General features: G+C 40.9%; 1 protein-coding gene across 1 annotated transcript in view; it reads right to left on the reverse strand.

Annotated features, from left to right (window-relative positions):
- Positions 1-23,879, reverse strand: part of SPOCK1 (SPARC (osteonectin), cwcv and kazal like domains proteoglycan 1) — a 251,052-nt gene that overhangs the window by 164,142 nt on the left and 63,031 nt on the right. The window contains exon 3 of the mRNA XM_050312287.1: positions 11,591-11,636. Coding sequence (XP_050168244.1) covers positions 11,591-11,636 — 46 coding nt within the window. The remainder of the gene's footprint in view (positions 1-11,590; positions 11,637-23,879) is intronic.

Genomic DNA, 23,879 nt, shown 5'->3' on the forward strand with positions numbered 1-23,879 from the left:
ATTCTCATAATGTAATGATGTCTCTGTGGATAGGAAAAGGCACAGGATACAAATACCCAGGTTTCTATCAGAATGAAAAAGAGAAATACCCAAAGAGCAGCATTTTCCAGCCAAGTCTAAAGCAAGTTCAAACCCCCACAACTTCACCAAGGAGCCTGCATGTAAGTGAAGACAGAGTTTGACACTGATGTAATTCTGCCTTTGTGTTCTACCCCCCAGTAATCCCTTTTAAATCTATTTGTCATACACGTCTTCAAGTTTTAGAGGCTTAAAGGAATTTTTAGTCCTTCCTCTGCTCTCCCAAAGAAAAAAAGGATGCAAAGGAATTAATGAATTTAGATTTAATGCCCAACTTTAATTGCCAAGACAGGGCAATTATACTATAATTCATTAAAATAAAATCCATTCACCACACACATCCAACCCTGGGCTCCTTTATATTTCAGACATGTCACTTAAATTTACACCAGTCAGTGGAAAATAAATGCTACTACTAATTTTTATTAAAATACTAGTTAATTCACATCTACCATAATTGAAATATAAGACAAAACATCATAATTAGCTCCCTCCTGCAGACCATACAAAGATTTTAATGAACTTTTTTATTTAGTCAGCATGCTGAAAATTAGTTTTTCAAACTAAGTGTTCTTATCATCGAGGAAATTGCCTACATGTAAGAATGGCCTCTTGTAATTATTCAGTGCCTTAAAAAGAGCAAGCCTGTGAATATTTCAGACTTTGAGTTTGAACAGTTTCCTTTTGAAACGTCTTTATTGTGCCAACATACTGGACATGGAGGGAGGTACTGAAATAGAATTTAACACAGGCATCCCCAAAATTAATGAAATTGTTCACATAAGAATCACCTTTGCTTCAAATATAGCTTTAAATTTTTCCCTTCTTGCCTTCTCCCTTGCACAAAAAGCTTTATTTCCACCTTGCACTACCTTGCTCCAGCAACCTCCTGAAACCCCATCCCCTTTTTCCTTGAATACTAACTAGAAGTGAGATAGAAACTTCATTATCTTAAGGTCTGCAGAGTCTGGATTCAATATTTTAATTTAAAAAAAAATAACTTTTAATTTAAAACCTGTATAGAGATCACAGAATTCCTGTTATTTCAGAGAAGCAAGCAAAAGGCCCTTTCCTCTCTACTAGATTGACAAAAAAGACAGCATGCTAATGGACAGGCAAAAATCAGCTCTGCCAAGGGACTGTCACACAGAAAATCCATTATTAAACTACCTGATTCTTTTTCCAAGTGTTCAGCATCGTCTACTGCATACTTGATTTTTGCTTCTCTCAGCTCTCTCTTTCTTCCTCCTCCCTCCCCCTCTCCGAGGAAAGCAGGAGTGACACTATCCCGAGTTTCCAGCTCCTGCAGCCTTCAGCCCAGCACACTCTTTTCCTGCTGCTTTGCCACACTGTCAGTTAATGATTTTCCAATGCCCTGCCCTACACGAAGGTGATGCAAAGGATGAGGGGTGTGTTCCAAGCAGAATCCTTCTGGTTCAGGGATGCCTGTCGTGGTTATTTAATGGCACACCTTTCCTCCGAGTTCTTCCCTCCATTTGAAAGCCTGGCAGAATTTGCTCTTCCAGAAAATACAGACAAAACAATTTCCAAATCTCTTGTGTCAGTGCATGGCTACCATGAGTTCTGTCCCTGGTGAGTGTTTGGAAGAGGCCTCATAAGCATCTTGCTTTCCTGGGCAGGATCTGTACAAGATCTGATCCCATCTGCCTTTAGCTTTCTGAAGGTTAATTTGTCTTAGCTGGTTTTTCTAATCTGAACCACAGACAAAATGGACAACTACCCCTGGCTTTTGGATAACTGTGCAGATGAGAAAAGTTAAGCAAATATGTTCTTTTTTACAATTGCAGCCCGTGAAAAGGAAGTCATTTGTTGTGTGGTTATAAACCAACATCTACAGCTCTCGAGTGCGTTCCTCCCCTGGACTCTCTGCTCACACTAAAGGGGTGGCCTCTCCCTCCTCTTTCCTTTCAAACCTTTATTTTTTTTCCCCCACCTTGAAAAATGAGGTACCTGACTGACTGATAAACAGGCCTATTTCCAAATCATATCAGCAGCTCCATCTGCCAAAAAAAAAAAAAAAAAGTTCATCTCCACTGCAATTTCCAAAGCAGAGCTCCCTGCACTGGGGACTCGTGATAGTTCCATAGATCAAGCACACAGCTCACAAATGCACCGCATGGCACTAACAGGGGATACAACTTCCTCTACAAAATCAAGGGAGAGCAAAGTAATAGAAACTGAAAGAAGATAAAATGTTTTGTAGGTAGCAGAACACCAGCTGATAGCAATTTCTCTTTCAAGCCCCAGTATACTTAATTTATTTATAGGCATTGGGAAAATGTTACAGCCACAGCCCTGGGTAGGAAAATACACTACAAGTGCCACTTTATAAAAAAGCAGCTCAGAAGCAGAAACATAAAGAAAATGAATAATGTTTCCCTAAATATCAAGTCACATTTCTTGCAACAGAATAACGATGAAGCCAGGAGCCAAGTCAGGCAATTAGGAGTGAGAACAACCAAGCACAGCCTATAGCCAGCACAGAGCAATGGCTTATTTAGTTCTACTGAGGAAGGATCTAAAGATGAAAAGCAATAACTCATGATCTTTATGTCTAAACTATGAGGGCCGACGTATTTATGTTTCTGACACTGGGATACATCATCCACATTAAGGTCCTGCTGGTGTTTTTTCAAATAGACTTGTGTTTTTCATGGCTTTCCTTGAACATGGCCCTTCATGTGGTTTGACCTGTGTAAAACTTGGCAGCTCGAGGGGACATACAGACAATGTTTTCTTAACCTGCTGGTAAGGAAAAAAAAAAGAAAAAAAGAAGAAGAAAAAGAAACAAAGAAAGGTGTGATTGCTGGAGGCTCCATCAGGAATGTCTCGTTTTAGCTGACACACACAAATGTGAAACCTGAAGGACCCATTTCTCTTGATCTGCATGCAGAGAAGGACCAGACAGGTTTGGTATTGCTGGAGATACACCCTTTTTTAACCCTGCATTTGTTATTTCAGGAAGCTGAGACTCTCCCAAGATTTAAGAACATACGTAATTAAGCTCAGGTTTTTAAACACTCGGATTATTGAAGTCACCTGAGTAGGCAAGTGTGGAAGACAGACAGTTACCAATGACAATTTGGGGGATGAATTAGAACACTTGGATTTTGGCTGGACAGAAACTGTGACCCTTCACAGTGAAGGGCTGCTGAGAAGTTTAAATCTAAAAAGAGCACTGCACCTTGAAAAACTAAATAAAAATATAATGCCTTTCTGAGGGCAGACAATCATCCTGTGACTCCTGTACCACTTGTCTGTCAGGCAGATGGTGGAAAAGCCAGGAAGGAGGGAGGGGAAAACAACATTGGCACCTGCAGCAGAATGGGCATTTTGCAGCTCTGCCATTAATGCCAAGGATGCAAAGTGCTGATGACTGACCATATCAAAGCTGGAAACGTTGCTTACAGGAGAAATACACAATTATTGCACCATGAGATAGCTGAACACAGTCTGGATTTCGAGGATAAATAGGTCCTTTGGGTTAGAGTGAATCTACCAATCTTTTCTATGATTCTACTACAGCCACAGTGCTGGAGATGAGAGCAGGATTAACAAATGATGGCTACTGGTTTTGTTTTAGCCAACATTGACTCCTGAGGGAGCTTCTTGGTCTACTGAGAGGGAAGGAGACACATTTTTTGTTGGAGGCCTGTATTTAACACTGTTAACACAAGGGTTCTTCCCTTTCTGTTTTGCAGACTGCAGCCTGTGTCAGCAACTTTTCATTGGTTTTAAATATGGAAGGTCACTACAAAGGTCCCCACTGAACAGAGCAACAGGCTGGAGCCTTCCCAGTAGAGATAAATTTGCTCTTAGAGACTGCAAGCACCTCCTAATGCATCGTAACCCCCAGCAATTAAAATAAAGGATAAACTCCCTGATCACACTGATATATCACATTAAAATAATTACAATAAAGCTTACTTACACTGCATTAAGGATTGCTGTAATGTGCAATGATCCCTAGGATTGCTTATCTGTACATCCATTTATCGCAGAGCTCTGTTTATCTGTTGTTATAAGATAAGATGGGAAGGGAGAGACTGATTCAATTGCTCAGCTTCTAAGTTAAACCTATCCCAGGAGCAGAACCAAACTAATTTCCAACAGACTATGCTTAGGGAACTTTCTAGTGCAGAACACCACCAGAATATATTTGAAAACTTCTTGCATTCGTCTTGCTGTGGGCTGCTTTGCACCGTTTTGGAGCTTAAAGTAACTTTCCAAATGACCAAGGGCAGCAAAGCTAGAATGCAAACAATCAGATCTGAGCAGAAATAATATTATTTTATGCAAGTCCATTTAATCTGAAGGAAAAGGAAGAAGAGTAGCTGTGGTTCTCTCAGTGTTTTGCTGACCTGGGCACTCAGGTTTGTGGCAGAAGGAGATTTAATTCCTGAATACACGTGCATTGTCACGTCTTACCTAATGAATTGCAAAAGAACAGTTAACTGATTTTCACCCAAATCTTTAACCTTAGGGTTAGATCATGACCTTTATTCCTGTCTGGAGAAAAAAAGCCCAACCAACTTCTAACATCAAGTACAGAATCTTGCCTGGGAATTCCTCCTGACTCTGCATGAGAAAGCAAGGGAGAGAGGGCAAAGCAGCCAGAGAAAATGGGCTGCTCTTTGCAGTCCCTGTTTAAACTCACAGAGGTTTGTGAGCCCTTGACAACCGTGTCCAGTGCCCATCTTGCAGTTCATGGCCATCAAAAAAGAACCTGTATTATTCCAGGTGGTGCTAAAATGTCTGCCCAGGGTACTGATTCAATTATTTTCCATTCCTTGCTTCGACTGGAAATTTATTTTAAGAAATGCCTCCTTCAGCATTTCATCTGTGCTTTCAATGGCATTAAGTTGGTTTCCATTAATCAAAATACAATCCCAGTGCTAGAATGGCAATCCTGGGGAGGATGCTGGTTCCACTGCCCTTCTCAGCTGATCAGGTGTCATTATCTGCAAGACATTTGTCTAACACATTTCAGAACCCCTTCAAACACAGTCTCTACATCCTCTTAAAAATATCTTTCCCAACTGCAGCCACTACAAAGGGTAAAATTAATCTTTTTCTGCAGTGTAGAAATATTGCTCCTCGTTGTAACCACAGCTGACAGAGAACAACTCATCCACCCCGCAGTCAATTTTTGTTTATTTGGAAATAGGATTTGGGGCTTGCTTTGGTTTGTCGTTGCTGTTTTGTTTTGCTCCTCTCCTTCAGTCTTTCTCCTCAGAGGGATTTGCTGCAACTCCAGTCAGACCTGTTGCTTTTCTCTGGGTACTTTCCAGTACCTGGGACTCAAATCTGGACAATGAGTTGCAGCCAAGGTCTCACAGGTTCTGCCTAGAGCTGGAGGATTACTCAGAGTCACATTTGCCAGGGTGACATTTGCCTCTTTTTCTGCAACAGAATGACACTGTTGACTCTTGTTCTATTTGTAATCCATTATAATCCCCCAGCCTTTTGCTCCAAATTTATTACTGATGGTTTTTCATCCTGTTTTGTGCAGATGATTGTTGCCACCCAAGGACTTTGCATGTGCCCAGATTAAATTTATCCTCTGTTTTCAGACCATCTCTTACATTTCTTGAGGAGACTGAGAATTTTATTGCTGGGCTACATTTAATAAGAAGACTAATTCCAACATCTATGGTTCAATTAAAATGGTAAATAGTATTGGACCCAAACCAGATGACACAAACCACTACTCAATTTATCTTTCCAGCCTGATATTGAACCATTGATAGCTATTACCAGAGCATAGTTTTCCAACTGATTTTGTATCCACCTCATAATTACTTCTTTCAGACAGTATTTTTTTAACTTACTTATAAGGCAGTAATGGAAACCAATGTCAAAAAGTCAAGATATGAGATACTGCAGGCTCATCCCTGAATCTCAACACCTGGAAGTGTCACAGAACAAAATTAATTTACTTTGACATCATTACCAGCTTTATTCATCCCTTTATCTTCTTGATGGTAACAAATATTTGCTTTAATATTTATCCTAGTATGGTTTTTTTCCTCCCCCCCAAGATTTCAAGTTCAACTCACAGGATATATTTTCCCATTTCCTTCCTTTCCCTAATGCTAAAAGAAAGGCTTGCCTTTACATCAGTGCCTCTCTCCACTGAGCCACCATTTTTCTTCCCCTCTTTTTTTTTTTTTTTGTCTTCTAAACACTCCTTAAATTGTTACTCCTACATTCTTGCCCAAACACCTCATCTTATGCTTGGCTTTCTGAGTTGGGGCTGCCACTTGTGTTCCACCTAATTGCACTTTGTGTAAGTCACTTCTTGCCACTGCAGTCACTGAGAGCCTTGTCATTAGCCAAGCTCTTGCCTTTGGATAATTCAGGCTTGTGCCCTCTACACTGAGGAAATGGCAATTATCCTCATTTTTCTTTCTCTAATTTCTGCCTTATCCACTCTCAGTTTACTGAAATCTGGTTTTGAAGTAACTTGTCTCTATTTTGATGCTGTTCTCTCCCTAAAAATTCTCCATTATGTGTTTTTATGGCCATTGCCACTCTGCCTTCTACTTTTATTCTCCACAGGAGTTCCTTTTTTCCAGCTAGAGCCAAATTACAGTTAATAATCCCCCATTAACTGACAAGCACATAAACATATTTAAATACTGTTCAAACCACTCTTCTGACTGTTTAGTGATTTAAAGGTCACTGGCATGCAGAAGCTATACCATCCAATATTTAAGTCAAATAATACCTCAAAGCTGGAGACTTTGCCCTTGATTGGTCTGCCCTTCTTAAACCAGAATACAAACTGAAGCAACCACTTTGGATAAAACACTGGGACCTCTCTTGCAGCAAATCACAGAACCACAGGAAATAAGGAAGGAAACTTTGCAGGTTAACACATAAATAACTTTTAAAGGTTTAGGTGGGTCACCAAAAATGAATTCCTACAAACTAAACAGAGGCAAAGAGAAGGAACCTCTGCTCCCCTAAGTGATGCCAAAGAGAGCAGGGTTGGGTTCTGTCACATTCCCCAAAAGCATGAACTTCCCTTTAAAAATCCCGTCTGCTTCACAGAAAGTGAAGTCAGAGATATGAAGAGAAAGCCAGCACCACTATTGACAAAACTAACAAGTGCTCCCCAAGTGCTAATAAAATTCCAGACAAGCAACCCATCGATCAGCGCTCGCGGCGCATCAGCCGTAATGCAATCACACACCAGGCCCCAGCCCTGTCACTTCTCATGCCATATTTAATGACAAAATTGGTTGCTTACAAGCTTATAAAGAATTTAAGATTACACTTCTGGCATACAAAGAGGACCCCGTGGCTCTGCCTGGAGGATGGGAGCAGCCATATGTGCTCCAAGTGCATTTGGGGGAAGATATTTCATGTGCTGCATCCCAGCTATTGTTTTTGGTTGATTCAGTTAGCATGTTCTAAAATTGGACTGATTTACTGAAGATTTACAAAACATAATTCATGTGCACTTGTGCTATGAATAAGCCTCTAAAACTAATTCAGGCACAGTCAAAAAATAAATTGCAAAATAAGTTATTCAATTGAAATCTGCCATCTGAGGCACAGTAATAGAAAACATTTATTATAAACTAACATGTATTTGTGGCTAGAGATGTGTACAGTACTAAACATCTCTCTGCAAGGAATTTATTCAGGCTTTTCTGAAAGAACATCTTAACTGGGCTAACAGAAAATTACATGTTCAAAAATAATTGCAGGTTCTGTGATTTTCCTCCTGCTTTGCAGGCTTCCCATTATCATTCCTTTTGCTTTGGAAGGCTTATGAATTTTAGGTAAACTTTTTTTTTTCCTGCACAGCTGCAGAAGGGCATTTCTGGAGTCTGGATTTAAACACTGGAAAAACACAGGTACAACTGGGTGCAGAAGGAGGGGAAGCATGGATACCAACACATTCATCTTGAGATACCATGCTCTAACTTTGACAAATTCACCTCCACGGGGCTGCTGGACTGGGAAAGTCGCAGGCTATGCCACGATGGAGGCTGCAATCCACTCAAAAGCAGAGTTTTCTCTTCAAAAGTGGAAGTGAATTTTGCCATTTCAGATTTTCAGTGCTCAAGGGGAATTCTTTGAGATGAGAGCTCACGTCTGTAATTAACGGTGATGGTGGAGCCTCCACGAGTGTGCCTGACATTAGAGCCAGTCATTGACAGGCCCAGTTCAGGCAGGTAAAGATTTTCATACACAACAGCAGAGTAAGGATTTTGGATATTTTGAACTTTTTGCAATCCCTCCTCCCTCAGGGCAGATCATGAAAGCCCTGAGAAGGAACATCCCTGTCCTGATTTCTCAGTTACCAGGGAAGAGGATTTGGAAGAGACACTGAAAAGACAAACAAAGGCTGAAAGACAAGAAGGAAAACTCAGACTGCTTCTTATCAGAAAATCTAATCAAAAAGATCTAAATCTTTTTTTATTTAACAATAATCCACAGATTCTTAATGAGTTAATTTTCTGGCAGCTCTGAATAGGTGCAGAATATCAGACCCATACCAAAATCTCTGACTTGAGAATGCCATGCTAAACTTTTTCCCCTGATTCCCTCTTTTCTTTCTTCAGTGTGGATGAAGAAGACTAGGAAAGTATGCCAAGAACTCTCAAATGACCTTGTGAGAAAAAAAAACAACCAACCCTTTGATTCATATTTTAAAATCCTGAGTAACCTGCCCCTTCCACTCTTCTGCCTTCTTGCTCCTGCAGCTCTGGCAGGATGGGGTTCAATATTAATGACCTGCAATCATTTCCAGGCTCACGCTCTCCTGCCTTTGCTGCCCAAATGCCTCGTTAGCTGGGCCCTGGTGGTAAGATGCTCACCTTTGCATTGTTTTTTCCCTGGGTTAAAGATGAATAAAAAGCTGGGCTGGTGGCTGAGCTCAAAATAAATTCTGATCACTCAAGTGCCCAGGGAGCTGCAGCTGAACCATTCCAGCCAACTTTCCTTGAAAAGGCCTGTTATGCAAAGATACCTCGTGTGACTCCCCAGGGGTGGTTTCAGTGAAAGCCAGGAATGCTTTCTCACAAAACAAGGTATTTCTTTGCTTGAGACACACACTCAGGTATTTCCCTCCACACTGCAAGCAGAAAGCAGACAGCTTCATTGCTCTATTGTTTTTCAGTGTGTAATTAAATCATTCAACCTGCTGAATAAAGCCGGCTTTTTGTTAGAGAAGAACATAGAGTTGGTTGGACCCAGTAGACTTCTCTAAAAGATGCAAATTAAGTACAAGCCTAGAAGGTAGAACTCTGCTGACTTTCCAAACCTCTGACTATTGTTGTTTTTTAAATCTGCTAAACACTGAACCCTCCAGCTGCCTTGGCACGGTCCCTTCTGGCAGGTGCCAGCCACCTTCAGCTGCTCCTCACCCCTGTCCTCCCAGCTCAGTGTGGTTCCACAGCCTGCCTCCACATCAACACTTCACAGATGGAATATTCAACAGGATTTTAGATTCAGAATTCAGAAGTGGGATTCAAACTTTTAAACCTGTCCCAAAGAGTGGGGTGTTCACTCAAGTTACCTTTACCTCGGTGAGACCAGACTCGGATTTCTCATGAAACACAAAATCTGCTTTCATCAACACTGGAGAAGTTTTTTCTCTGCAGTCACTAAGAAAAACCTTGGTGTTGTGAGGTTAAAACTTGCCTTTGGGGTATTGAAATCACACTTGTGTGGTGAGAACACAGAGCTGCTACTGAGTTCACAGGAGCAAGCTGGGGCTCCTCACCACAGGATCTGCACCAGCTCTCTGCACCTCAGAAACCCAAAGAATACAAAATAAAAAAAGCTTTTCTATCTTCAAAAGCATAGAAGAGCACAGGGGGCATTTAAACACCCCAAAGCCAAAAGGACCAGGATGGGAAAAAAATATCAAGGCAGGGAGAATGGAAAAGTAAAAACAGATTAAACAACTGCCTTGCAGCTTGTGCTACATAAAACATCTGGGACAAATTCTTAGGACTATTCTTTTTCTCTGCCTGGAAAATTACAGAAATTATACCTCTGGTGGCAAAATTCTGGAAAAGAGAAAGCTTCCCTTCTTTCCTTTGCCTCAGCACTGTCCATTTAAATGCCACTCTCTCTCTATATATATTCATATATAGCATATATACATTTACACACATATACATCCATATAGGTTTACATAAACATATATAAAAGAATGATCCACTGGTCCAATCAAACCCATCTGCAAGATTTAAGGCACACAGTGAGGTGCTCCATCTGCATTCTGTGCCCTGACCACAGACCATCCACAGTGCCAGAGCAATTCCACACTGAGAGAGAAATGATCCTTTTCTTTACAGAGTGACAGGAACCCTCAGCAGACATATGACTGTTTGTATCCCTTCAAGGTATCCAGGAGTGGCTTCAGATTCTCTGCCACGATTTGTGGCTTAGCCCAGAGTCAGACACGGCAGCGACAACAACGAACAAGACAGTTTTAGAGCACGTCAGTTCCAAATCTGCCTGCAATGTGCTTTGCCAGGATTTACCTTCTTTGTTTTTCCTCTTGGGAAGACAGAGGGTCACAAGGCCTCTGAAAGCGGTAGGAGCATGAGTTCCATTTGAAGTCAATAGGATTTGTAATCCTAAATCCTTCAAATGCCTTTGAAAAATCTCTGTGGATCTGTGTCCTGACAAAAGCATCAACTCCCCCTTGCCTTTGACACTGAAGTGCCATTTCCATAAAGACAGAGAACCTACACTCTTCAGCTCTAACAGGTATAAGCCCCCAGTGATATTCCTGTGAGTCCAGACAATACAAGGAACATGTTTGGCTACGAAACAAAGAAATAAAGCAAAATTTTCAAAAGCACATTCAGAGTCTTCCGATGAGTATTTTCTTCCAAGACACTTCAGTGATTTGGAATTCCTTTGTCCTGCTATGGTTATTGTTTCCAGTGCTTTCCTGGACACAACAATTAGAGTATTTTTTAATTGCTTTTTTCCCCCCCTGTCGTTTGGTGGTTGCCCTGGAAATTGTTACCACAACTTAAAAACTCACCAAGACAAAGTTCAGAATGCCATTTACAGAACCTGCATCTGAAACAGCAGCACATACATTTTCTTTTGAAAAATTCGTACATTACAACTGTAGGCTTCAAAGAATTGGGCCCTTGAGCGTCAGGAAATGCAGTAGTTACATTTATGACATTAATTTAGCAAAGTCTTAAACATGGAACAAAATGGCTGTGAAGATCCCAGGTTTAAATTGCCTGTTAAACCGAGGTTCATGGTTACAGAGCATATTTCTGAGCACACAACATCATCGTTAAATATAAACTGGAATGGGTGGGGATTAAAAACACGGGGGAAAAACACAGAGATGAGTCAAACCCTTACACATAAACCACCTCAAACTGTGACTAAGATGTGACTAAGGCACAGGACAGACAGGGGAAGAGAGGCATAAACTATATGGGGACATGACAAAACAGCTGAAAGACAACCACACAACGTGTACTGACTTTACCTTGATCAAATGGCTTGTTTGGATTCCAGTTTCTGAAATAATCATCCTAAATGGGGATTAAAAAAAATAAAACTCAGATGAAACATAATCATTTTTTTCAGTACAATTTTACACAACTACAAATGATTCAGTCCATCTTTTGATGCCAGCATATTTAGCTCAAATCAGGTAAGTTGTGCTGTGTGCTTCGTAAATATTTATCTGAAGGTGAAGTTTGCCCTCCTTCACAGCACCACTAACCCTAGTCCTGAAAAACTGGGATTCAAGCCCAATTTTTATCTCAGTTTCAGCCCATTCTGTATATCTTACTTGTGTCCTCTTTGAGAGGACGAGGCAACAACAGAATAATGGATTTGAGGGGAGGAAGCGCAGAAAATCTCCATAATCCTGTGATATTTTCCTGCATATTAATCTTTGTTTCCTTCTTAATATATCCACTATTCTATATTCATTTCCTGAGGGATGCCACTAAAGAGGTGCATTCATCAAGCTGTCCAGGATGACACCGAGATTTCTTTCTCCTGCCAGGAGGGTAACTAAAAACCCATCAGGGGGAATAAGACATCGAAATTATTTCTTCCATCGGGCTTTGTTCACCATCTATCTCCAGCACACTGAATTCCACGGGCTCTCCTGCCATCCACTCAACTCAGCCTGGGATGTTCTGGACACTTGGATTGCTCTCCTGCTTTTTGCCTGCTGGGCTGGGCTGAATTATCCTGCATGACAAGCAGGAGGAAATGTGGGGTTTTTCCCCCCAATATATTCCTTAATATCTATACTGACTTCACAGACAGTGATAATGTTCCACAATAACACCAAAGACCATTATTCATAATTTATTTCAGATACACCAAAATTATCTCTGTTTTTTTTCTTCCCAAGTACAGTTTGGCACCAGAATAGAATCACAGACTCGCCTTTGAATTCCACAGTTTTGTTAATGCACAAACCCCTCATGGTTATACAATTCTTTGTAATTGATGATGAGGTACTGCTAAATTCACCAAGCATTAATCACTTTTCAGAATGTGCTTTCAGCTTTTTTAGCAGAATAATTTTTTTTTCCAGCAACAAAATATTTTTTTTTTTTTTTGCCTGCTTACATTTTTTTTTTCTAAGTTGTTGCTTTGCTGCTGGGTTTTCAGCATCAGAAACTGTTAAATAATTCAACTCCCAAGAAAGATTTCTTATGCTGGTGGCATATGGAGCCAGTTTTGAAATAAGGGTTGGAAGGGGGGTTTATCTCAATTTCAGTGTCAAAGGAATATTTTACAAAAAATGCACCTTCCTCACAAAAATACCTACAAAACAGCCATCTCATCTGTAAACCTATTATTCCTCCTCCTTCTTGCAGACCTGTTTAGTATTCCTTTCTGAAAATGGAAACTATGTTTATTTTAGAATGTGCCTGAAACCACAGTGAGATAACGTGGAAAACACACACAAAAAAACAGGGAGGAGAACAAAATAAAAAAACCCTGAAAAGTCAAATAGAGAAAACCTCTGAGATTTTCAATATATAAAACTCATTATTATTTATAGGAGTAAATAATGAGTATACACACATTAGAGACATACAGTTCAAAATAACTGATGCCAGTTGGACAACTTTCCTGGGTTTGGTTGGGATGGGATTCATTTTCCTCTCAGCCAAGATTTTGGATGAGAATCATGGTGAGAACACGCTGATGTTTGAGTTGTGCTTCCTCCCAGCCAAGGACTTTTCTGTTTCCCGTGTTTCTTGAGGGAGGAGCTGCACAAGGAGCTGGGAGAGGTCAAGGCCAGGACAAAGTGATCCAAACTGGCCAGGGGATATTCCACACCTTGGAGCATCATTGCCAGTGTGGAAAGGGGTGAGGGGCTGGTCAGAGCTGGGGAGCACTCAGCAGGTGGTGAGAATTGTATGGTTTTTCTTGGGGTTCATTCCTCCCTTTCTGTCATATTCCTTTTAAATACCATTATTATTATTATATTACATTTTAACTATTAAAATGTTCTTATCTCAGCTGATGGTTTTTACCTTTTTTTTTTGTCCCCAGTCCTTCCCCCTGTCCCACCCAGGTGAGCAGGGAGGGTTGGGGAGTGTGAGTGAGCAGCTGGGTGGGATTTAGGGCTGGGATTAAATCACAACGACCCGAAATCCAGCACTGGGGTTCCACTTCAGCATCAACAGCAGGCAGAGCTGAAGCTGAGTGGCTCTGGCACCACCAAGGTGCAATTCCCCCTGGGGACATGGCTGGGCAGAAAATCTCTGTCACATTTAAATCCACACCTAAAGCTCTGCCTTAGGAACAGGCTCTGTGCCAGCACTCTGGAAGGTGCCCAGATTTATAACATTACCCTGAAATGACTTTTGTTAGAAGGAGGAACTCTGATATCTATGTATTTCTGAGCTTTCTACTAGCACAGATAAAACGTGCTCCAAACCCCTCATGCCTCCTGTAATTTTCATATTAACATGCTAATTAATATTAACACATTCATAATTAACATGTATCAACACATTTCATTTGTAGCAATACAAACAATTGAGCATAAGAGTTCAAAAAGTGGAACATGAATTATGTTGTTAACACTTTTATTCACTCTATGGATATTTACAAGTTAAAACATGAAAAACCTACCTCAACTTCCTGACCACGGAAGCATTACAAATGAGAAAAGAAAAAAAGGAATGAAATAAAGCAATATAAAAATATGTTAACATTCATCAGTTTTCTCCTTGGTGGCCTTTAAAATATGAAATCACTTATTCCAGATGACCTTCACCCACAAATGAAATAATTTCTCTCTTTCTTTTCTGCCCTTTCCACCCATGCTGCCATGACCCAGTTTTTATCTGTGCACTATTAGCCAAATGCCATTCTATTAGCACATTTCTTTCCCTTAGAGCACCAAAAAAAAATGGCACTTTTTATTTCCTTTTGGCTGGCAAAACCACCAGAAAGTGGTTTTCCACCCACTCATCTGTACATACAAGAGAAATGTAATTTAATCTTTTTTCCTAGCTGACTTTAAAGACTATTTATTTGATGGACTTTGAAGGGAAGGCAAAACCAGGCACGGATCCACTTCAATACAACAGGTGACAGCAACTGAGAAATATTTCTGATGAGCAAATATTTAAAAATATCTTTTCTCACTGCATGGAATTCACACTTGGAAGGTTTTGCCTATGGTTCAGCGACTGCATATGACTAAGTCAGTCTTTTAATTAACTGAAGGGACTCAGCACACCTAAAATCATGCATGAAAAGAGAAGAATTGATACTGCAAGCCGAGCCTGGATCTGACTCCCTCAGCTCAACTCAGCATCACAGAAAAGTGATGTGTCTGCTCGGCCTCTGCCACCTCTGAGTCCTTGTGGACTCAGTTCTTTAGTGCATTTTTATTATTGTGATCTAAGCAATCAAGAGATTAGAGGAAATGCATTTTGAAGGGATATAAATCCATTTTGCCACATCATGCAGAATAAATGGTTGCTTCTTCACAAGAACAAAATATTCTTTTATCATTCAATACATAGGTGTCAAATCCAGCAAACTTAGATTGATGTGCCATCAACAAAGTCAATCAAGAGAATAATCATATCTTCAGCTAAGTATGCAAAGGGCATATTAAAAAGACCCAGTTTAAAAGCTCAGAAAAAGTTTGTAACAGTCAGAACTCTCAAAAACCTCATTGATCAGAACCCACAGATGCATCAGAATTCATAGATGGGGTTCTGATTTGCAAAAATCAGACCTTGAAGTAGGTCCCACAAGCCCAAGTAGATCTGGGTCTGACAAAATTTCTTGATAACCTTCTAAGAAAGGTCAGCAAATGGAAATTGGACATTAACATGAGACTGCTCTTCTCTCCCATTACCTCTCATATCACTGCAATAACAATACAGTTTTAAAAAAATGAAACTCATGGTAAAATCAAACATTTATCCTCTTCTATTCTACCAGTTAAGAAAGTAAACAACAGCTTCTTGTCCTTCTGAAATATAACTATTAAAGTTACTCCCACTAATCCTTCTCTATTGACACTTTTTGATTTAGTTATTACCGAGGACTTGATATTTTGGAAGAGTTAACAAAGCATGATTAATTTAACACACAAACACCCTCTATACTTACTTTATTTACTTGTCAAAAAGAAGCTCTTGCGAGATGCTCTTGTTTATAAATACCACCAAACATTAACTACGTGGGTTCATAAATATTTATCTCTGCTGCATTAATTGAGCTTATCACTTATTTGTATGAATCAAGCAGAAAGGAGATGCTGACTGAAAACATTGCCCAGAAAACCCCCCTTCTTTTGCACCTCTCAGAAGGAGCTCAGCTCAGTTCCCTCCCCCAAGGCCTGGGAAGATCTCCCAGGATTTGAGGAGCCTGGAGGGAGCAGAACCATCAGGAAACTCATCACGGATCCCTCCTGAGGAAACTCCTACACAAAGGGAGTAACCCCAGGACTGGCAGAGAACCCTGAGGGACTAATCTTCAACCCCAGCTCCTCCCAACCAACAAGAGCTTAAATTTCTAAGTGTCTCCAGCTGGGATATTTATCAACCCCGGTTTGCAGCCTGCTTAGTATTTTCCTCTTTCGCCCTCCCTTAATGAATAAACCTTTTACCCTCATAAGGACCAGCTGGAAAAAGTGGTAATTACCAGCTCATTGCTTCTTTTAAAATTAGCTCCACAAAGATGCAGCTGCATTTTCTGCCTCTCCACCTTGCAGCAGAGAAGATCATTCCAACACCAAGCAGTGTTAAAGCACCAGCTGCTGCTTGCTAAAGTCAATCCAGCCTACATCATAAATATCTCCCCAAGGCCTAGTGCCTGTTTAAAAGCAAATAGTTTGTGTCAGCAAATTACATGTACTTTATTTATTTATTTGCTTAAGAGGAAGAGAAAATATTTTACCCACTGAGTAGTTCAGTGAATAAAGATTTCCCAACGTGCCCAGACTCTGTGTCAGTGGCAAGAACTGTCTGCAGGCTCACTAAGACACCTCTAGTTAAGGCATCTCTAATCATCTTTCTCCCCCAGGAATCAGGGAATGTGCATCCAAACAGGTTGCTTTGGCTCAGTGAATTAGGAGTGCTTGTGCTGTGGATAGTGAGTTTTACATTTGCAATGGGAAAGCTTTCAGAAGTGTAGAGGGAAATGTCCCAGGAAGGGCAGGAGTGGAAGGGTTTGCTGGAAGAGCTCCCAGCATGAAGTGGTGACAGTGAGAGAAACCAGGGCAGGCTGCAGCAGTACCACCAGGATTGACAGGTCTGAGGAGGTCAGGACCTGCCCAGTGTGCCAGCTAAGTCCTTAATAAAACCATCACAAATGAACAAAAATACAACAGTTCATACTGGGTTCATTTATCGTGCTAAATGCATTAATGCTGGGTTATTAATAACTATATAAAATATATAAATACTCGTCCTAATAAGTCCTCAGATGTGCATGGCATCAAAAAGATCCTTGACCATGTATTGCAATCTCAGATGTCCCACAGGACTCAAATTCTCAGCCCATGGACTTTTGTTCAGCTACCACTAACGTGCAAAAATAACTTCTTCTCCTTAATGTGGCCCAGAGTGTTACTGTTTTTCTTATTTTCAGAAATTAAAAGGGGTTTTGGCTGGTTGGGGTTTTTTTGGGCTGTATCAGGAAAGAAGGTTTGCCACTCCTGTTTTACTCAAAGACTTTTCCAGAAGTTTCCATGAGCAATCCCGAGAAAGTGATAGGCAAAGCTTTCTTTACCCATGGTCACAATGATTCACTGGGGTGGCAAAAAATTTAAAAATTAAATTAAAAAATGCGAGGGGAAAAAGAAAAATATAATTTACCCCTGAACCCACACCAGGCAGAATAAGAATTGTCATTCTTCACAACTCAATCGTAAGGGCTTTTACATGGAAATCTGCAAGCTGCTCTATTTTTGTGGCTGGTTGTTTCTGTTGGATTTTATTTATTTATTTATTTATTTATTTTTGTTAAAAGACAAATATAGCAAGAATTAAAAATATTTCTTAAAACCCCCAAACCACTCTTTGTTTATCGGTGAGAACGATGCCAGAGGGTTTGTCTACAACGTCGAGGGCAAACAGATGCTCATTTTCTGTGCTTGTGCTCGGAGCGGGATGAAGGAGGGCCAGCTGTGAGCCAGGAGCTCCAGAGCTGCTGCAGCACAGCCCTGTGCCAGCACACGTGGCTGATGTATTTGGGTGGCTGGAACAATCACACAACTGTGTTATCTGTGCTGGCTGGGGCTGAAATACCTAAATAAATAAATAAATAAATAAATAAACAAATAATGCCTTGCTTTCAGCGTTCTCTGCTCTCTCTTTTGGCAGACCGAGTTTGGACCTACAATTCCCTTCTGCCTGAACTCTTCCCCTCATTAGCATGTGCTAAAGAGACTGTTATCCCAGCTGGAGATTAATAATTCTCTCTAACTTCCCTTTCACACCTCCGTGTGTCCCTCCAGTCCCACCAGGTTTTGCTGCAAAGCTCCCACAAGCCCAGAAAGGTCAAACTCTGGAGCTTCCCCAAGGGGTGGACTTGTTGATGCTGCAGCTCCAGGACCAGATGGAAAACTGGACTGGGAATCGTTAATTCCCGCTCTCCCAAACTGAGCAGCACCTAATGGGACAGGAAGGCAGGAGCAGAGCCAGAGAAACCCAAAATCCATTCTCCCTCCTGCCAGGTGGAATCCCTTGGAGCAGCGTTATTTCTGCACTAACATCATGCAAGGACTCCCAACTCCCTGCCCCTACTGATCCTTATATAAGGTTCCAACTAACTCACAGAAATAAGTTTTATTGCCTCCCGTGGGAAATGAAGATTCTCAGGTGAGAACCTGGGCTAGGGTTGTTTTGTTTGTTTTGTTTTGTTTTTTTCCACACAATCATTTGCTTATTTTCCACTTATCAAAACCACAGTGCTTTTATCTTGGTTTATTATTGCAAATATTGGTGGGGAACGGCCCCCTGCAGGGGCTTTATGGAGAGAATAGCATGGTTAATAAATCACATTCTCAATAGGGGTCATATTGAAAACAAACCTTGAAAGGAGAACTGCTAAACTCTTTCCACGTCTTAATTTTCATTCAAAAACCTCACATTACACACTTAGAAAGCAATTGTTTTTCAGGCAAGCAGCTTGAAAGCCAAACACATTAAGCTTGAAGGTTATAAAGCCATTGGCAATGTGACTTCACTTTCAGTGCCCTTGTTGCTTTGACAGTGCAGCTGCAGGAGCTGGTTTTGACATAATCACTGTTCTTTTTAGCTGATCATTTGGGGGTTGTGTCTGGAGAACAACATTCATATAAAAAAAATGTAATGCTACCACTGCTTTCACATATGAGAACTGTTTTACAGTGAGAATCAATTTGCATAGTGATTAAATACATAGTTATTTCTTGGTTTATTCTTCAGAAATTTGTTCTGAGTCATGTGATTTTTTTTTTTTTTAATTTACCATTATGGGAATAATCTCATTATGAGATAAAGTGATAACTCTCCTAATATCAAAGCTACAAAATAAAAGTTATGAGTAAAATCATATTGATGTTCCACTTAGATATACAAATCCCAGTGGCCAAAATGTGCGAGGGAACAAACAGCAGTCGAATAAAATCAATTTATCTAACTTTGATATTTAATGACACCATTTTCTGAGATCTATAGAGACAGTTAAACTAGTTACTATGTCCTAAGTGTTTGACATAGTTATTTAAATGCATAACTAATGACTGGAAAGAGACTGCATGAACTACATTGGATTATGAGCAATGCACTGGCCCTGGGAGCACACAGGCATTTCTTTGCATTCCATTTGTAACTTCAAGGAAAACCCAGCTCCAAATATTTCTGAGGAAAACCTTTGCAGGAGGTGGGATCAAACCAGCTGTGCTGCTGTTGGAAAGCACAACTTTGCAGCCCTTTTAGCAGTTTTAGCTAATATTTGAAATAAAACAAACAAACCCAAAAGGAACAAACAAACAAAAAAACCCCACACCAAAACCCACAACACAACATCAAAAATCATTATCCAAAACCGAGGGCGAGTTTGATGGGAACAAACCAGTGAAAAACCTGCATCTCCCTCAAAGCTCCTCCCTTGGTTTATCATCAAGAACTGGAACAGCCAGTAGGTTGTTTTAAATGCCTTGATCAGTGGACAAAAACAATCATGTGATGAAGTTTTCCATAATGATTCCTGCTTGCCATCTGGCTGAAGTGATAGTGTTCTAATAGGGAAGCAGTTTTTGTTGGAATGGTATTTCAAAGGATTTAGCTCAAATAATCAATACAAAAAGTGAGATAAAAAGGCCAAAGGAACAAAATATTCTGGCATGGGATGACTGAAGTGCAGTAATGGCTCCAGTGGGGTTTAAATGCCAAGGCTGTGTCCACAGCACAAAGATCCCCATATGCTTTGACCCTATTTTATTTTAACTCAAGACAGCACCTGACTACTCAATTTGTGCAGAATTTGTCTTTAGGAAGCCCACAGAACACTGTCCAAGGCAACTTCAGAGCCATGCTGGACATTTTAAGCTCCAAAAGCCTTGCATTTGGAACGAGAAGGGTGCTCTGATTCACACACTTCCCTTGGGCAGCCACGTCCCCGTGAGCAAAGGCCACATCAGTGACACTGGAGGAAGGCTTTATTCCACCTTAGTGGAGTAAAAGGAGGGAGACAATGACACCTAATACCCTACACCCTAATCCCAGACCTGCTCACCCCACAAGTGCTGCTGCCAACACCACATCACTGTATCAGCTACAATTCCTCCCCTCCCAGACGGTGTCAGCTTGACTCGAGCTCTTTGTTTCAGGATCACGTCAACCCAGTGGGCAGAGAGATTCAGCTGTGATACCCTGCTGTTACACGAGTTCAGAAACCTTGAGCATTTTATTTGTGCTTCCACTGGCCCTTGAGTCATCATTTAAAATGCCTGCCTGTGTCCAGAGGGAATTTTCACCCGGCACACGCTCCAGAAACAACGCTCAGTGTGGTTACTGGCGTGGGTTCAGAGCTGCTCCGAAAAGGGTAAATTAAAAATAGGAAATATGTCTCGTATTAAGCTCCTCTAGCTGTGATCACGATGACAAAGCAACGTTCCAGCTAAGTTCTGATGGAACTGAGAAAGCTAAGTGACCTTTCATTTCATGCACTTGGGATCAAGGACAGAACATCTGAAGGAGCCTCCTGTAGGGAGATATAATGCACTGTTGAAGTTGCCAGAACATGTGCCTCTGCATCAGGGATAAAAGGTCAGTATTTAGTTTGCCACACCATGGAGTGAACAATGACATGAGAAAGGAAGATGTAGCAAAACTTTGTTTTACAGTCTCAGGAACCTTCTAACCAAGTGCCCGTGGCTCTGGAGAACACAGAGCTCAAACAGCCCTTTTTGGAACTGTTCTGCTGTAAATAGAATTCTCTTCCTGATCTCCAGACATTACAGTTGCTCACTGTTAAAGGGATTAAATCACGAAATGGGTCTAAAGCAAAATCAAAACAGCCTTTTAACAAAGAATAGAACCTGAAAAAGCCAGAATTGACAGACAACTGAAGAGTACAGAAGGCCATAAAGAATTCGTTAGGAGAAAGAGAACATTTGCATTTTGATCAGCTGTAATTTTACACCTGAGGTCTAGTACAACCAGCAATTTAATTCTAACAACTGGGAAAATAGTTCAAACTTGCAGTGTAACTAATCCCCAAACCCTAGAGATATAAAATCAGAGGGAAGGTGTACCTTAGAGAACAGTTGCAGCTACAGAATACAGAATTAAAGAAATGTGCTGAGGATCTCCAAAATCTGTGCTCTAATTGAACTGTCCCTCCAGTGCAGACACAGACACACATTTACCATACATTTCACACATCTATTAAGATTACAGTGAGTGAACACTAAGGTCATTCCCGTGGCTCACACTATTATTTAAGGAACAGTTTGAAACGTGATAAATTCGTCATAAGGTAGCCATGAAATGTGATTTCTAATCCTGTGTTAACAGGAAACACAAAACAAACTTCTATAAGGAAACAAACAGCTGAGGCCTTGCCTGGTTCTATCTGAATTACAGAGAGTCAGGAATGTGGCTGCAGAGAGTCAGGAATGTGACTGCTCAGCTGCAGCAACATTCATTTAGATTATTACCTTGCATGGCATTGTCATTCCTGACATTGTATTTTGGCAGATTCCAAGAACGCTGTCAAGCCATTTGTCAGCTCAGTCAAACATAATATGAGCTGGAGGAATATTTCAGCAGAGGTGAACTCATTTTCACACAGGTATTTTGAGAAATGCTTGTGAGGGAAACTGCAACCTGAAATCAGGAGGCAAAAATCCATCTGAATGAAAAATATCCCAGAGCATTTTAATATGAGCTGGAGGACTGGAAAAATCTGCTCTGTGTGACACTCTTCTAAATGTCCCAGATTGTTTGGTCCTCAGAACGTTGGGGTTAACCACACTGAGGCTGCCACAGCTTTACAGTGGGTGCTTAAAAGGAAACAGCATGCACTTGTCTTCATGTGAGAATCCTGCAATCAGTTAATAAAATGCAAATTATTGTTCAGTGCATCATTTCTTAACAGAGGATTGAGAACCTCTGATGGCTGAAAAGCACTTGTGTGGTAGAGGAAGGGCCAGACACTTCATCAGCTGCGATTTGCACAAGCAGGTTTGCAGGAAGGGAAGAAGGGTACAATTGGAAGGAAATTTTGAAGGAAAGAAGGTCCACAATAAGGCTCCTACAGTGCAGATCCAGCTCCAGCCCGATCCCCTGCACTGATCTCTTGGTTATCAGGTTCACATGTCTCCAAAAACATCTGTTTTCTCCTTCACCAATAAAGAGCCCATTTCACATGCTCTGCAATGTGGACAGTGCAATCTGCAAACAGCTGGGAGGCTCCTTCCAAGGCAGACTTGGATGCAAATTGAAATGCTGAAGAAGAAATGCCTCTTTGGACCTTTTGGACCTTCGAGGACCAAACCAGATCCTGATTAAATACAGGATGAGGAAGAGATCCAGATCATGTGGGCTGAATTGTTGTGGGATGAGCAATATTGATGAAGGGAAAGGGAGGGGAAAGTCTGAGCCGGTGTGAGATGAGTCCAGAAAGTGAAGTACAAAGCAAAAGCAAAAAGACCAAGCAGGGACCTCGAGAACCATCTGCCAGCAGCCCATATTCTGGACTTGTGAATCATTCTTATAGCAGACCTCCTCTGAGATTACATCTATAGTTCACCTCTGAGACCAACTGGTAAGATCCTGGAATTTGCTGGAAGGCACCATTATACAGCTGTAACTATCCTTTCAAAAATCAAGTGTCATTAATCATGACAAGAGCCAGGAAGAGCTTGAAGATAATGGCCACAACGAGTCTCACATCTGCTCAGAAGGATGAATAAACACATACCCCACACCAAGGTCCCTGCAGGATACAGCACTGCTGTACCTTGGCTGTGTTACCCTCTGCAGAACCCTCTCTTCTCTCTAAACAGCCTACAAAAGTGCAGTCTTTATTTCTTTAAAACCCACACTAAATCAACATACTTAAGACACCTCAAATAACCATATTCAAGGTCTGCACTGACGTTCAAGAGAGCTGCACAATCACCTGTACATCTTGGATTTCTTTCTGCAAGGTTCAGTGGTCCTAAGTTTACAAACACTGTAAACATTTCTCTACAACTCCAGCAACAAAAGGAGTGTTTACAGGAGATTGTCAGCAGTGGGCTTTGTTCTGTGCCTACCTCTTCACCTTTAGTATGCAAGCACCTCAAAGATTTCTCATTACCTGCGTTTCTTCACCTTGGTTCAGATTTTATTTGCAGTTTTGCATTCAATCAGGCTAAAAACCCCTTTGCTCTCACTGATCTGTTAAATTTCTCTCAACTTCATGCTGGCTTTCAGCCACCCATGTTGCATTTTTTTAGTAAAAGACAGTTTACAGTTAACTCTCTTCTGTCTCCCTTTTTTCATCCCAGTATCTGTAACTTGATCTTCAGGGTATTCACCCAATTGTTTTATTTCCTCCTATTACAAACTCAGCCTGGCTGTTTGGCTTTCTGCAGCAGGCATCTCCAATGGATTCTCACTCGCTATCTTTCACTCTGGCAATTCTTCAATATGTTTTAGAAAAACAACTCCTACTCTGCTTTCTATTTCACTTCTGGCTGTCATGGACACACCATGATTTTTCACCGTCTGGCCCGACACATTTGATGGATCCTCACTGGAGTTTCTCTCTCCTATATGTCCTTGATATCTTTA

This window comes from Myiozetetes cayanensis, unplaced genomic scaffold, assembly GCF_022539395.1.
Source record: "Myiozetetes cayanensis isolate MyiCay16 unplaced genomic scaffold, myiCay2020 scf17, whole genome shotgun sequence".
NCBI lineage: Eukaryota > Metazoa > Chordata > Aves > Passeriformes > Tyrannidae > Myiozetetes > Myiozetetes cayanensis.